The 16,064-nt window shown below is 41.3% G+C and overlaps 1 protein-coding gene across 1 annotated transcript in view; it reads left to right on the top strand.

Moving 5' to 3' along the window:
• The window catches only part of LOC150074947 (solute carrier family 23 member 1), a 40,976-nt gene that overhangs the window by 7,845 nt on the left and 17,067 nt on the right, over window positions 1–16,064 (top strand). The window contains exons 2-3 of the mRNA XM_090388306.1: window positions 1,603–1,737; window positions 10,461–10,618. Of these exons, the coding sequence (XP_090244432.1) occupies window positions 1,603–1,737; window positions 10,461–10,618 (293 nt within the window). The remainder of the gene's footprint in view (window positions 1–1,602; window positions 1,738–10,460; window positions 10,619–16,064) is intronic.

Genomic DNA, 16,064 nt, shown 5'->3' with positions numbered 1-16,064 from the left:
TTTGTAGAAATCTCCCAATGAAGAACAATCTCAAATTTAACGAGCATTTCTGTATACAGCAGTGAAAATGTAATGGGATCTTAATAGCTGTTACATTCGGATTGTTACTTAAATGAGATTTCTCATCGAAGACATCGTTTTTTCAGAATAATTGACACCAGTATTTGCATTTTCTTTTGTATGGCTCGCTGGTTTTCACACTAATGCAAACCTTTCAGAATCTGTACGTTTTCATTCAGTGTTTTGTACATTATGTCAGACGTTGGACCATTTAATGAATATACTGCACTGTCCCAAAGGAATTAAAGCGAGGGAATATTTTCAAGTTCGAAAAATCCTGATTTGGTCCTTGCTTAAGAATATACAGAGGAGGTAAATTATCAACAAAATGTTTTCTGCGCTACAGAACCAGGATATGCATCGAAAGAATTATAGAAAACGTAATGAAATATAAATTACCACTGCCAATGGTAAATAACTTAAGATGTCGGCAATACGCCAGGATCGCGATTTTTTACAATAAAAATCGCTTCGATGTTTTTATCGGTAAAAGGAATCTGCGTGCGATTATCTGAATCAAAATGATATACGTGAGTGAAAAGTGGTGCAAGCGAGCGTCGGTTGTGCGATAAACGATACGAAATAATCTGTGGCCGCTTCGGATATGAAATGGATCAGAGGTCAAGGTATTATGCGGTAATTTTCGTTATTACGGGATTTTTCTTGACTTTCACTTAACCGCAGAAAATCTACGAATAACACGTTGGTCATTGTGGCTGGAATCTCTGCTTGATTTGCGAAACTGTCAGAGTGCGGTCAAGGTCCCGATCAGTTGACCAAATTTACGATCTTGTTGCTGTGGCGGAGGCTCGTGGTTATTTACACGGGTGTAGAAGATGCGGATAAGTGAAAGTGCGTTAACATTTCGAACAAATGGAGTTTGTAACCACTGACACAAAAAGAAATAATGCCGCTATATCAGATCGTTTTTGCTAATCATCCCTGCCATCGATCCATCCTTAGCTATCTACACCCGAACGTCTAATGGACGATTTGATTCTTGCGCAGTCTCTCCATATTTCCATGCACGAGGCTACAAATACAGACGTGGAGGTTATTCGAGCCTGCATAACTGCTAAGTACGATTAATGACTGTATTTATCGTCAAAATAATTAATGTAAACTCCTGTGGCCTACTAGATGTGTCTGAGTGTAAACAAAAACCAACGATGAAGACATCATCAGAGAGCGGTGCATAGATAAATTGAATATCTGTGCTCTTTCCAACATTCCTCGTTGGGATGCTCACATCCCCCACACACACATGTTAGTTTCTTCTTCTGGGCATTTAAGTAAATGTGATGGCTGATTTTCAGAACAACGGCTGGGATAACCATCTCCATTTGTATGTACGCAATAAGTAAATATGAAAATCAAACCAATTTCTTCGCTCTAACGAGCATTCTGCTGTCTTTGAATGTCATTTGTTTTACTTCACTCTCTTTCTGGACTCCCACTAGAGCAGTTAGTTAACCCATATTAATCCAACATGTTGCCTTACAGAGACTTTTCCTAATCGAAGATTGAACTTTTGTTTTGTAGGTGAATATTCCACACGATGTCGACGCACGCGCAGAAGATCGTTACGACTCTCCTAAAAAGCCCGTAGCAGTGGACGTTGCGTACAGGATCAACGAAGTTCCACCGTGGTATCTGTGCATCGTTCTTGGCATTCAGGTGAGTGTTCCTCTCCTTTTGTTCGATGGTTAAAATCATTTACGAGGGAGGACATTCGTGAAGTAGGGACTGAATTGCTGATCGTGGAATACACGCGTGTTTACAATACTCTGCGATGAGTTCAAGTTCGAGCTACGGGACTGCCTTCAACTTTCATATTCTCTCTCGGGAGTGAAAGGTTGCTGCTTGTTGAGGCTGTCGACCTCGTTGCTCTCAGAACGCCCTCCCCAACCTGTATACCCTGCCTATTCAAGAAACTTCTGCGTTGGAGTAACATCTGAAATCTCAGCAGCTCCCCCGAAATAGTAGTTGAAAAATTAGCCACGATTCAGAAACATTTGAAGATGTTAAAAGTTCATTTCCACTGTGACTTTTTCCGTAGTATCCATTTTCGATCGAAGAGGGGTGTGGTGGCTTTACTGTTTCTTGGTGACATTTGTGAACAGCTGCAATTCGATATAATTGTAGAAGGTCAGTGTCATATCTTATTGGCATATGTAAATAAATAAGATATTTAAATAAAGGTCTTATTTATTTATACAATAGAACCTCAAAAATCCGAACTTTTTTTTTTTTTTCAATATTTCTTCGAAGGCGGTAGCACAGTGGATATTATAATCCCTTTTCCCACGTCGGGTGGAAAAGGTCCAAATTCGAATCCCGTCAAAGACACAAGGAATTTTTATGGGCTTTTTTTTTTTCACCTCGCCTGAGACGCTAGAATGGCTTTTATTTTCGGAATTTCTGAATTCAGCCAAGCCCAGAACTGCCCAGGGCAGTTCTGGTCTTGGTTGAATTCAGTTGAAAAAAACAGAAAAATCTGTTTGCCGAGAACGCCGTGACAATGAAAGAAGGTCATGTGGTCAGACGAATCACGATACACTTTTGCACTGATGGTAGGCAGAGAGTGTGGCGACAACCTCGCGAAGGGATGGACCCTACTTGCCTTGTTAAGACAATCCAAGCACCTGTAGGCGGTATCGTGGTATGGGGAATGTTTTGTTGGCACGGACTTGGTTCGTTGATACCGGATCTGAATTTTGTATCAGATCTGCTGCACTCTGCAACGTTACTTTTATTCCGAAGGCGATGGCCAGTTTATGGATGACAGTGCAACAGCGCATCATGACAGAATCGCGCAAGAATAGTTCGGAGAACATGACACGGATTTCCACAATCTTTCCTGGCCCTGCACATTCAACTGATCGCAGTCCGAGAGAGAGAGAGAGAATTGCGTCGAAGTAATACCCTTTACAGTGAGGAGGGAAATGTGAGTTTGTGTTGATAAAGGAGGCGGTCGCCTCTGAAAGCCCCGGTTGTTTTCATCGCTTTTAATTCCGTACAGTGTAATTTCATGTTTTATTTTTATCTATCATTTTTCTAGCCTTTCGTTGCACAATCAGTGCATTTGATTTCTGTTTTATCTTTTATTTTTTTTTAAAACATTATCGGGCCTTTTATATCATTATTATTTCAATAAAGTTTCAGTTATAGATGGTTGATGGGTTGTTGCGGTGCAGTTATTGAGTCATAACTTTCCCAGAAGCCCATTTGGAGATTGTGAATGAATCTGGAAAGCGTGAAATTAGCGATATTGAAATTTCAGATTATTTGTTAGACAAGCTTTCGAACCAAAAGGCGGTTTATGAAATATACTCGGTAATTTTGAGGACATAAGTGGTTTTTTTTTTTTTTTTTTTTTTTTGTCTGGCGCCACGAGGGTTTCATCGATCTCCGCGTTATTACTGTAAAATACAATACTCCGTTTAAGGCCAGGGTATGTGTTTAGTGAGGTATTCGTGTGCTGTTCTTCTGGCCACTTAGCCTGGGGACCTGTGGAGAGCCACCAATCCCCAGTTTCTATCACTGCCCCGAGGAGGCGGGCCAGGACCATAGGAGAGAATAGCTCTGGTGAGGCAAACCCTTGGGTAGCCTAGGCGTCCAGGGAGAGCAAAAAAAAAAAAAAAAAAAAAAAAAACATTTATTGGAATGGAAATAAAAGGGAGAGAGAGATGGGGCTGTAGCAAAGGAACCGCCATGTTGTAAAGGGATGACAGTAGGGGACCCTCTGGAACAGCAAGCCCATAAGATAAACAAGCTACAGCTTAGGGCCTCGCATTACAAGGGGCCTCGCTCCATCTTAAAAAATCCTTTTTTTAATATTGTCACAGGTAAGAGAGAAGGTCCTCATACATGTTTAGCTTAGAGTCACAACGAGTTTAAATCCGGCCCTGGTGGGTTTAGCCACCAGTCGAAGGGTTGGGAATAGTTTTGAGGAAGGTGTTAAAAAAACCATTGTGGTTCTGAGACATCACTGGATTCGGGAAAAATTCCCTTGGATTAAACAAGTACCATTGGATCGACAATATCTAAAAGCGAAGTGGCTAGGAAAACAGTGAATTCAGTGGTAGGAAAACAATCATTTGTGCAATACACGATCGTTTAGATATTGGAATCACCGGGAAAACTCGAAGATGCATTGCAGAATGGCTACAGAGCAGGAGGAGAGGGTTGTGATTGCTGGTTACTCTTGAGAATTAACTAATGTAAGAAGCGGCGTTCCCAAGGATCGGTATTAGACACACTGTTTTTCTTGATTTTCTTAAATAAAGTCGAACAAAGGGGAGAGAACGCGATTTTCTAATTTGTAGATGATGTCAAGGTCTGTATAGTAGTTAATGATCAGCGCCAAGCTGGTCAACTTAGAAAGACTTCACCCATGACCAGAAAAATGGTAGGTATGCTTTAATGCAAAAAAAAAAAAAAAAAGTTTTGCACTTGAAATGTGGCATAATATTTAGTTGAAAGCACCACCTGCGCCGTGTGTACTCTGTGATGAAATGCAGAACTACTGCATAAGCCAGAAAAAAGTGTAATGGCTAGTTTACGCAGTATTGTGTTATGTTTTGTTGGGTCTCTGGCTACCTGGCCGCAGGGCCCCTAGTGGAACCCTACGTTGCTCGCCACCACCACTGGGAGGTGGGCCAGGCCCAGGCTGCCTTCATACTCTGGCTGATCTCCGCCAGGGTCGCTTCAGCTTTCTGAAAGTAGACCAAAAAAAAGGGGGGGGGAAGAGAGTGGGGAAGGTAGAAGTGGTGGAGTCAAAGTAGGCAAAAAGAGGAAAATGAGGAAAGAAGGCATCCTCCAGCGGAAAGAAGTGGTGGGAAGGGAGAAATAGGAATCACCTCTAGTCTGGGAGCCCACCGAAAGCCAGGGAAAGGAAGACAGCTTGCAGAACAAGGGCGTTCTGCAAAGTTCAGTAGGTGCAACGGGAAGTGTCTGAGTTTGATTTCTATCAGTTCAGTGCAGGCATTCCAACGTGGAAGATGTCCAGTTAGGTGTTCATTCAATTCTGAAAGTGGCCGGTGATGAGAGAAGAGCATATACGAGGAGAGATCGTAGCGGTTTCAGGAACGTCTGGTGTGGATGTCTATGTTGTGGGATCAGACGTGGAGAGAGAGAGAGAGAGAGAGAGAGAGAGAGAGAGAGAGAGAGAGAAAGAAAAAATACCAACGCCTTTTGAAGACTGCTGAGGCATACCTGCTAAAAGCTAAAAACGCTTCTTTTGATTTTAACAGGTTGCTTTCCGGACTGAGTGTGGTTAAATTTATATCCAATAACAGTTGATTACGTAGGTCCAGGTAGATGTTACACGAGTGCATTACGTGGTGCCAGTTCTCCACAAACACAATGGGCATCGTTTACAAGCCCAAAGTCCTGAAGTCGCTTTTTGAATGACCCATGTCCTCTCAGAAGAAAGGTAGCGTGTAAAATTAGGGAAGAACCAGCCTAGTCATTGTTTGTTGAGGTAGGAGACACTAAGTAGAAATAGCTTGGTAGTACTGCCTTTGGTGGAATCATCCCAACGGATTTGCCAGAGGGGAAACAAGTTCCTGCCATGTACGCCACAGTTCTTGTTTCGCATCTGCATCGACAATAGTTTTAATCCCCAGGAATTCAGTTTCTTTGTTCTTTCTGATGGCATGAGAAGGCCGCTTGGAGGTCAAGGGGGATACAACCTGTTAATACTTGTAGTGCTGCCGTTGAGGTCGTTCTACAAGCCCGAGTCATTTTTAATAGCATCAACCGTTGTATCTGCAGAATAATGTTCCTAGTGCTGATGACGGACAAACGATGGAAACATACGGCAGCGCCGTATGTTACGAACGTTACAAAAACCGCAATGACCCCAGTCTTTGCGGGTGAAGCGAGCAAGCATATTGATATAATTTTTGGCCTTCACTTTCATGACTTTAGATGTGGCATGAAAGTTCTGCGATCATCTAGAGTGACACCTAAATATTTGAATGAATGTTGATTCTTGAGTGCATGTCCTTTATAACGAATGGTTGGTGGTCTGTTGATATCAAGACGGCCGGGTGGGCAGGAGCAGGAGTGCATAGCACACGCTTATTGATTAGACCGGGGTTCCAGCCCGTGACCACCAAATACGGAGGATGCGGAAAGGTCAGGGAATGACCACCACCGCCTGTCCCGGAGCAATATGGCAACATTAGCAACTAATGCTAATGTTCCTAAAAACCAAATAACAAACAAACACCAAGATGGCCTTTGAGAAGCAGCGTTCTGCTTTTATCTGTAAAGATTTCCAGCTTATTCTCTTCAGTCCAAACCGACAGGGCATTCAAGACTGTGTTGGCTCTAGTCTTAATAGTTGCACGAGTAGGGCCCTCCACAACGATAACCAGTCATCCGCATATGAGAGCTGTGTGTTGTGGGGGAAGTCCTGCAGGGGCCATTCATCCAGAATGATAATCCAAACAGCTGGTCCCAGAACAGAGCCCTGCGGGTTGCCTCTGGTGAGGCTGCCCACAGGATGACGGATGAGAAGTAACTTGGCGGGAAATGCTATGAAATTTTGTTTTCATAGTAACTTTTCTGTTATAGAAATAATCTGTAAGACATTTGAAGATGTTGCGGCTAGCCAGATGTTCTGGCTAGCCGCAAGAGCCCTGGCCGCCAGACGGTGTCAAAAGCTCCCTTGAAATCTAAAAATCGTCAGTACGTAACCGACATCAGAATTATCTGCTAGCTGAGTGGTTTTCAGTAGTGCATCAATAGTTGAGCACCCCTGCTTGAAGCCAAACTGGAGTGTAGAGGCGAGTCCTTGGTTTCATAGACAGACTGAAGACGGATGAGAAGTAACCGCTCAAATACTTTTCCTAATATTGGCAATAGAGCAATTGGACGGTATTCTTTGGCTGCACCAGTGGGACGATTTGGATCCTTGGGTAAAAGCCTGAGGTTCGCGTATTTCCAACGTGTAGGAAAGGAGCCTTCATTAAGACACGTGTTGAAGAATTGTACTAGAACATCGGATGCAACAGACCAAAGGTGCTCGATGGACTCCACCCTCGATGAGGTCCAGTCTGGGAACTTTTCGATTTTATTTATGGCTAATGCAACCTCCTCTTCTGTGGCCGAGGGCAAGTATCCCTGATTCTCAGTAATGACGTTTCTGTGTACTTTAGTGTCACGATCAGGACTGTCTTGGTAGATTATTTCGTCTAGAATCTTGTTCATTGTCTCTTCCCAGGAAAGCGTCTCCAAGGAACCCTCAGAATGGATAGAATTTATGATATCTGTGGACCCAATTTTGTTCCTTATGAGCTTGTGAACCAAACCCCAAGGGTTTTTATTGCCTTCCGTCTCCACCAGGGCATGCCAGGAACTTTGTTTGGCATGATAAATTGTGTTCGTGTATTTTCTCAGAATTGCATTGTATCTTTCCTTGTACTGTGCTATTGTTTGCGGTGGGTGTGTTCTTCTTTTTCTTTGTAACTCTTTCCTTGCACGCTGGAGAGAGGAACGGAGATCTGTTGATTCTTCTGACCACCAGGGAAACTGATTTTGCATGTCGGGTACATTTTTTTTCATCGAGGCACGAAATGATGCTTTATGGAGTAAGTCTTGCAGGAAATTAGTTTTCTGGTAGCTATTCATGGTTAGAAAACGCTCAGCTGAATGGTGGTGAAGAGTATCTCGGGTAATGTTCTCAAAGATATCCCATTTGGCAGTTCTAGCGGAGAATCTGATGGTATTGTGAACATACATCAGACGAGAAGAGGTACTGTTTTCAATGCTATATGTTATTAGCCGATGATCACTGGTGGTGGCAGTGTCGTGTACTTGCCAGTACCTTAGTCTGTTGACAAGAGAGGGGGTTAATAGTTTGCACTTGAAATATAACTTGCACACTTGGCGAGGTTTAGCTAAAAACAGAGGAGAAAGAAAGATTTAGGAGTTACTCTGAGTCGCACACGAGGTTCGCCGAGCAATATAGTCACGAGACTTAATTGAGATGTATGCGCGTTGAAAGTAAAATGAATGAGTGTGAAATTTTCCGTCTTATAAATGATGGCAAAACCATAAATTCAAATTATGGGGGAAGTGGTTCCAACAGGATTGCAGTAACTTAATTTTAGCCAGCTAATTCTGGTTTTTAATTACAAATAAGTTGACTTCATGAGTGGTTGAGGCTGACAATTTGGCATTAGTGGTGGCAAATGATGCCAGAAAGCAAGCTTATACAGCATCAGCTAAAAAAAAAAAAAAAACCCTTCCCATTTCACTGATCCATTCGTTCCAAATGTTTGTCTATTTCAGCCTTAAATTTATTTATGCTATCAACTTCCACAAAAACAGATGGAAAATTGTTCTAGCAATCACTTTGAATTTGTGCTCCCTTATATGTGTGTGTGTGGACTGAGCAAGAGAAAGAATCCCATCAGCATTGAGCTTGCTCAATCCATTCAAAGCCTTAAATACATGCCTCAATCAGATAACCTCGCAGGAGTCTAGTCTGCAAATATTGCAATTTGCAGAACTGAAGCATTTCTTGGTAGGAGCACCGCTTTGTTCCACTCACCAATCTCATTGCTCTTCGTTGTACTCGTTCCAGCAGCTTTACATCTTTCCTAAAATGAGCCCTCTAGACCTGTATGCAGTAATCAAGATTTGGCCTGATCACTGCCATATACAATTGGGACAATACCTTTATCTTTTCTAGCAAAGTTTCTGTGCATCATTGACAAAGCCCCATGAGCTGTCCTGGCAGCAGTCTGCATTGCTCAGAGAACTTTATTTCTGACTGCATGATTACCCCAAGTCTCTTCCAGTACATTGTGTATTGAAAAAATTCAAAGATGAAGTGAATAGATTTGATTCCTTCCTTCACGAAAGTGATGTCATTAGTTTGGTATCATTAGGTGTCAGTGATATATAGGAATTTTTCTAGCAGGGATATGGAGGTGATTATCCCTTTTGTATAACGCAATTGTCAGGCCACACCTTGAGTACTGTACACAGGTCTGGAGGCCTCATTTCAAGAAGGATGTAGAGCTGCTGGAATGAGTACAGAGAAGGGCAACAAGATTAGTGACTGGAACAAAGGGTTGCTCTTACGAAGAAAGGCTTAAGTTTTGCAAATTACACAATCTGGAGACTAGGTACCTGCGAGATGATTTGATTGAGGTGTATAAAGCCTTGAATGGTTTGAGAATGCTCAATGCTGACGGGATTCTTCCTCTTTCTCAGAATAATCGCCTGAGATGGCATAAATTCAAATTGAGGAAAGATAGATGTGCGGAAATTTGCCTTTAGCCAGCGGGTGGTTGGTTGGTGGAACAGAATTCCATCAGTTGTTGTGGGAGTTGACAGTTGATAGTTTAAATAAAGTTAAGGCTGAACTGACAAACATTTGGAGTGACAAGATGGGCGAAATGGGAAGGTTCTTTTTTTTTTTTTTTTTTTTTTTTTGGCTGATGAGCTTGCTTTCTTGTATAATATGCTTCTGCTAATGCTAATTAGTTTGGTGTAAAATCGACGAACGTTTTATATGTTAATTAATTCATGGACACTACACAATCACGTACACCGCCCTCTTCCAAATAATTACAAACATTTTTTATGCATCTCTGACTTTGTTAAAGTAGTCGCATAAATAGGCTTAACATTTTAACAAAAGTATAACATCTTAGCAAAAGAGCAAAGATTTGTGTCGTTACCTCTAGTTAAAATTAAAAATATGGAAATCATTTAAAAACACATTTTAGCGCTCTATTTTCTGGGATCCTGCGCGCATACCATTGATTTGTGGACAGCGTCCATTGCCCCATTAAGAATTAAAATGAGGAACGTCGATCCTCATTTTAATTTATGGCGAATCGTTGGAGAGGAGAATTGGACCAATTTAACATCACCCACGGCTTCGCTGCTACCGGATTTCATACAAACCGTCACTTTTGTAGGAAATCGAGTGCTGGATTTCGTATAAAAGTGACTTCATTTCTGAAACATCACTTCTGTATGACATTCAGCGTAACTAGGTTACGAGCACTTGCTAACCTCGAATTAATATTATTCAAAGGGAATGAGGGCGTTTCATTATACAGTTAATCTGATTTTTTTTTTTTTTTTTTTTTAGTTAGATTAAATTTTGATGAATCCCAGACTGACGATTGCCCCTCATCTCTTTCCTTCTTCCTTTGAGAAGCGTCGGACATAATCTCCACAAAAGTCGTTTACATTTTTTACCGCTACGTGACAATTATAGCTTAATGATTCCCTGGACCACTACTTTATCCCCCTACTGTGTGGAAAATCCTGGTATCTTCCCCGAAAGAAACTGTCCTGATATTTGCCATCTTTACAACTTTGTTTTCTATGCCGACTCAAACTCAATCTTTTTTTTTTTCTTGCAGCACTACCTGACGATGTTTGGGGGAACGGTCACTTATCCCTACATTCTGGCGCCGAAATTGTGTATTCCGGACGATGACAAGGCACGTGGCTATCTTATTTCGACCACATTTTTCGTTTCGGGAATAGCGACGTTACTTCAAGCGACAGTTGGTGTGAGGTAGGCTTCTTTCTTCTTTCTCCTTTCTGATAAACGACTTTCTTTTTCATTCCCCGTTTATTTTATGAAAATTGCAAAATTCATTTACTGACACAGACCACAGTAATAGTAACACGCATAATTTACAATAATATTTAAAAACACAATTATACGCTGCATTTACAATAATACCGCGTACAGTAAAGTAAACTAATTGCGGTTAGTTGACTCGAGTGGTCTTAAATGTCAAAGTGGTTTCGTACTTTCCCCGTGTTTTTCACCTTCTTTCAACGATCGCTCTTAGCTGGACTTGGTGAATGGCGACAATCCGAGGCAATAACAGGAATGAATCGAACGAAGGTGAGTTTCCATCGCGCAAAATAAGACCAAGAGACTTCTTGGGAATACGACAAATACCTGTTCCATGAACATAATTGTCAGCAGTTGCAGCGTTGCTATTTCTAAGAGAAAACAGCAGAATGATATACACCGGTGTTCAAAGAAACTGCATCACCCATTAAAATTGTAATTGTCGTCCGAATAACTTAAGTATATGGCAATATTCTTTACAGATTGCATCAGATTGACAATCGTAGGTGATGACGTAATACTGCATCGGCTGTTACTTTCAGCTATATAAACACGCTCTGCAAGAGTTGCACACATTCCTTGCTTGTGTCAGGATGGCAAGTTACGTGCACTTGACGCGCGAAGAAAGAGTTGCTTCACGTGAGGAAGGATGTTCTTCCCGTCATATTGCTTATAGTGTCTTGTACTCAGTCGACAGTGAGTAAATCATTTCCCAAATTCAAGAATACTGGTTCTGCTGATAGGAAAAAAGGAACCGGACGCAAACGAGTCTCTACGCCACAACAGGACGGCGTTTTGAAGCGCTTAGGCCTTAAAAACTGTAAAGTTTCTTCGTCTGAGCTGAAAACAGAATGGGAAGAACATACAAGAGTGGTAGCAAGTGCAGTAACAGTGAGAAGACGCCTATTCAAAAATGGACTTTTAGCCCGTCGTCCTAAGAAGTCCCTCTTCACACAAAATGAAAAATGTCCGATTAATTTGGTGTAAGGAGCATGTCAAATGGACCCCCGAGCAGTGGAAGTCAGTTATTTTCTCGGATGAGAAGAAATTCAACCTGCATGGCTCTGATAGGATACAAACGATTCCCCCGCCGTAGACGTGGTGAAGAATACCATCCAGATTGTATGGTGTCTACAGTGAAATTCTCTATCAGACCCCCAAATGATATGGGGGTGCATTTTACAAAAGGTTCCGTAAATGCCAATGGACACCTGACTATATTGGAAGGCAAATTGCTGCAACCATTAGAGACAATTTTAAACTGCCAAATAACTGCATCTTTAAGGACGACTGTGCTCCTTGTCATCGGGGGGCAAAAAGTGGAAGTAAGCACTTCTGTAGTTACTTAAGCTTCATTTCTGCATTAGAGGTTCGACAATAATGTGTTTACATTTGTTACAGGTTTTAAAAATGGTTGGAAGAACGATCCATTACAACTCTTAGCTGGCCAGGAAACCGTCCGGACCTGAATCCTATAGAGAATTTGGCATCGTATGGAATCTGCAGTTGCCATAAAGAAACCAAAGACCCTTCGTGAACTTCAGGAAGACATAATTCGTGTTTGGAACCAGGAACTATCAGTTGATTATCTTCAGAAATTGATTTTGTCGATGCCTTTGACGGTGTGCTGCTGTCATCAGGGCCAGAGGCGGTTCAATTAAATATTAGTTTGGACCTGGTGAACTTTTCATTTTTGTTTTCCATTTAAAATGATAAACTGAAGCAAATTTTAGGGCTTCTGATAACATTTCAGCCATAATTGTCGTGTTTACCAAAAATGTTGCATAAAGGTTGCAAATGCTTATTTTGGAATATTTTGAGAGCACCTGCCAAATGTTACTTAGCTTTGCCTTAACTATTAATGAATATCTTTTGTTTATATTTTTATTTTTGATGCTAGTCATTAATGTAACATACCATCGCCAAAAATGGTAAGAAATGTGAAATTCCTATGCGATGCACTTCTTTCTTTGAACACCAGTGTAACTATTTAAATCAATAACGCTCAAATTTAAAAACTCAAGTCCCATAAAGAGACGAAAATCTTATTTCTCCTGCACTTTAAAAAACAAAATGCTATGGTACATGAAACAGGAACTTATCGATCATCACCCTGCGAAATTCCTCAACATTGAATACTGGATCCTACGACGGCTAAATAGAGTTACTCGGAACCCAAAAACCATCTCGAAATCAGTGATGCTTGCCAACCTGCAAGTCATTCAATTGAAACAACTTGTTGCTACTAGAAACATAACTACCCTGTCACAACTCATAAAGATGGAGACTGATACTCCCGGACATCTCCAGAGTTCTGACAGACCCTCAAGCAGAAGAAAGGAAACACTGCACCCCTAACACCAATGCCTCTCTAAGCTGCCTCGAACACTTCTTCCCAGCCAATGCAGTTCCTCTGCGCAACATGCTCTGCCTGGATGTCGATAAGATGTGCAGCTCTAAGAAATACAGAACTCAACCTTGTCACAAACATTCCAACTGTTTAACCTACCATCGATTTCTTTTTCTAATGGTTAACTGTAATATCTTTCTTAATGTACCAGGGACGCTCAAAAAAATTTGCATTCACTCAGAAGTTCTTGTGATAGAAAGATGATTTTTTTTTTTTTTTTTTTTTTTGATTCCTTGAAATTTTAATAGAAACTACACATTTTGGCTTCGATCTGACAATTGCTGTAGTCTCAGCAATTTTCCATTTGCTGAGACTATGCACAATGAGGCGGAGTAAACTGAAGTTGAGGAAGGGTGGCTGCAGAATGGATGTGTGGAAGTTTGCCTTCAGCCAGCGTGTGGTTGATAGTTGGAATAGACCTCCATCTGTTGGACGTAGTTGGGTTGAATAAATTGAAAGAAGAGCCAGACTTATAGGCTGATGTTTTAAAAGCCAACTTTCCGCCATCGTTTACTACTACTATCATCCATCAAAAGTTCATACGAGTAAAGATTGGTTTCTGCTAGATGGATTCTAGACTTCGGACCTCTTACCGAAGGGCAGAAGGAAAGTGCACTCTATGCACATTAAATTTCGATGTGCCAGGAAAAGCAAGAGGAGTTATTTCACAGCTGGTCACTATTGGGTGAAATTTGGATCCATCCTGATGATCGCGAAACTAAATAAATGTTAAAATAATTGAAGAATGCAGAATTTCTCCTTCCCCGCCCCCTCAGAAAAAGGCAAAGGTGAAACAAAGTGTTGGCAAGGTGAAGCTCTCGGCTTTTTGGAATCAGCATGTTTTAATACTAACAGATTTCTTTGAAAAGGGCTGTACATGTACTGTGACGGTGAAGTCTTAATCCAACCTCCTCATAAAGCAACATGCTGATATAGAAGAAAAATGTGGGGAAAGCTGTGAGCCTCCCCTACGATAATGCCCCTGCGCATTCCTCAGATGCTGAGGATGTGAGGTGTGCCCACTGGGTTTGAAATATTTCCACGTCCAGCTTCCCTCCCCCGACCTTGTACCCTCTTCCTTTTTCTTGCCCTGAAGTCCTTTCTTCGTGGAAAACACTTTGCTGCTGATGGTTTCTGCTTCTGAGTCGTGGTTTGAAAGACAGTCAGAAGAATTCTACAAAACTGGGTGTATCGAAGGGATCACGTCAATTTTTTGTATGCGACAATTTAGTGTATGACACACAGCTCAGAAATTAAATATTTTGGTGACTTAGAAAAAAGAGGAATGCAGAAATTGAGAAAAAAATATAAATAAAATAATCTTATTCTTTACTTTCTCTCCAGCACTCGAACTATCATTTCCGCTCCTTTCCAATAAAAACTTCCACAGTTTCTTTTTCCTGGACGTAGCCTGAGCTTGTCAGGCTACGTCCAGGATTCATCCCAGCCAGAGACTTTATTTACACCCGGCATACTCCCTCGCTGTAGTAGATGGGTCACGGGGTTCCCATCAGGTTCTCCTCCGACCGCAGGACCCCTGGTGGAACCCTCCGTTGCCCTCTGCTACCACGAGTCCACTAAAATAAAATAGAAAAAAGTTAATAATAAAATTTAAATTGTGCTGTGTCCTGAACAACGTTATGTCGCGCCGGACCATAAGGGTGTATGTGTGTGCCTCTGAATAATCATTGGAATTAATATAGTTATCCCTAAGTTTACATGTGATTGTAGTATTGTTATGCTCCTCAAGTGACTCTGAAGAGGGGAAAACGCCAACTTTATGGCGACCACGACACCAGGTACTTATTATTACTAGAGTTCTTTTTTCATATTGCACAATCTCATAAAGTAGGACAACTAGGCTATGCTAACAGTGATGGTTGACCAGCACCGCTGCCGGCTACAGGTCAACGTCATACAGAGGTCTCTGTGGGTTAGGACTTGTGTTGGTTGCCCTGGTCGTACGCGTCAATCAGTAAGCTATCGGAACTCGCATCCCCTGCAAACAGATTAACTGCATTCCTAACAGCAGAGACAAGCTCGCTGAACTAAAATAATACGTCAATTAACTTGTTAAACTTCCAAACACAAGCATTTTCCATCAGAAACTCAAATATGACCGAGTTAAATGAAACTCTTAACGTAGCCATCTGCTAAAACAGCCAATTGCAGAAATAACAAACGACTTATTCCAGGAACCCCTTGCTTATTGTGTTTTTGTTTCCTATTAATAAAACACACCAACATATTAGCATTGCATTTTTGTATTTATATAATTGATTTTAACTACAAATAAGATTTAAAAAATTAAATCCTCCCGAGGATTTTCCTCCCCTAAGTGGAATTACATCTGATACCGTCCATCTATGTGAACCTAAGGTACCATCAGTTTCACATAGATAAACTGATAACACAGCCACCCTTTTAAGATTTACTTTCTTCTATCAGTATGCGCTGAGAATACAGCTCCTTAAGATTTACTTTCGTCTATCAGTTACGAGAATCTCTGACACAGCAATTTGCTACGGTTGCTTCTTATGCATTGGACAAAGCAGTTGCTTCTGGTTTGCGAACCTCTGCTAGACTCGGGATCGCAAATCCGATTTGTTCAACAGCAACAGTGACAGTTTAGAGGATTCTTCCTCTGTACATCCGGCAGTATCTAAGCTTCAAAAGAAATACCGTCTTTCCGTAACAGTAATGTGACACAGATCAGAAATTAAATATTTTGGCGACTTAGAACCAATTTACCAAAAATGCTGATAATTACGTTCAAGACAAGTGGTCGAATCTGGAAACCATCGCGACTGCTCCAAAACCGATTACGACGAAGACCTTAACTCTTCATCGATAAATCAATGAAGATTTAAGGGCTAGAGCAATTACTCTTGAAAAAGTTATTGATACTTTCTGTACGATATCGCCTGCTTTTATGCAGGCCTACTCTCAACTGCTTCATTTGCTGAC

Source organism: Mastigoproctus giganteus, chromosome 14 (genome assembly GCF_048544385.1).
Source record: "Mastigoproctus giganteus isolate SK-2022 chromosome 14, ASM4854438v1, whole genome shotgun sequence".
Classification (NCBI taxonomy): domain Eukaryota; kingdom Metazoa; phylum Arthropoda; class Arachnida; order Uropygi; family Thelyphonidae; genus Mastigoproctus; species Mastigoproctus giganteus.
Note: the sequence above shows the minus strand (reverse complement) of the source record. Positions and strands in the feature narration are given on the sequence as shown.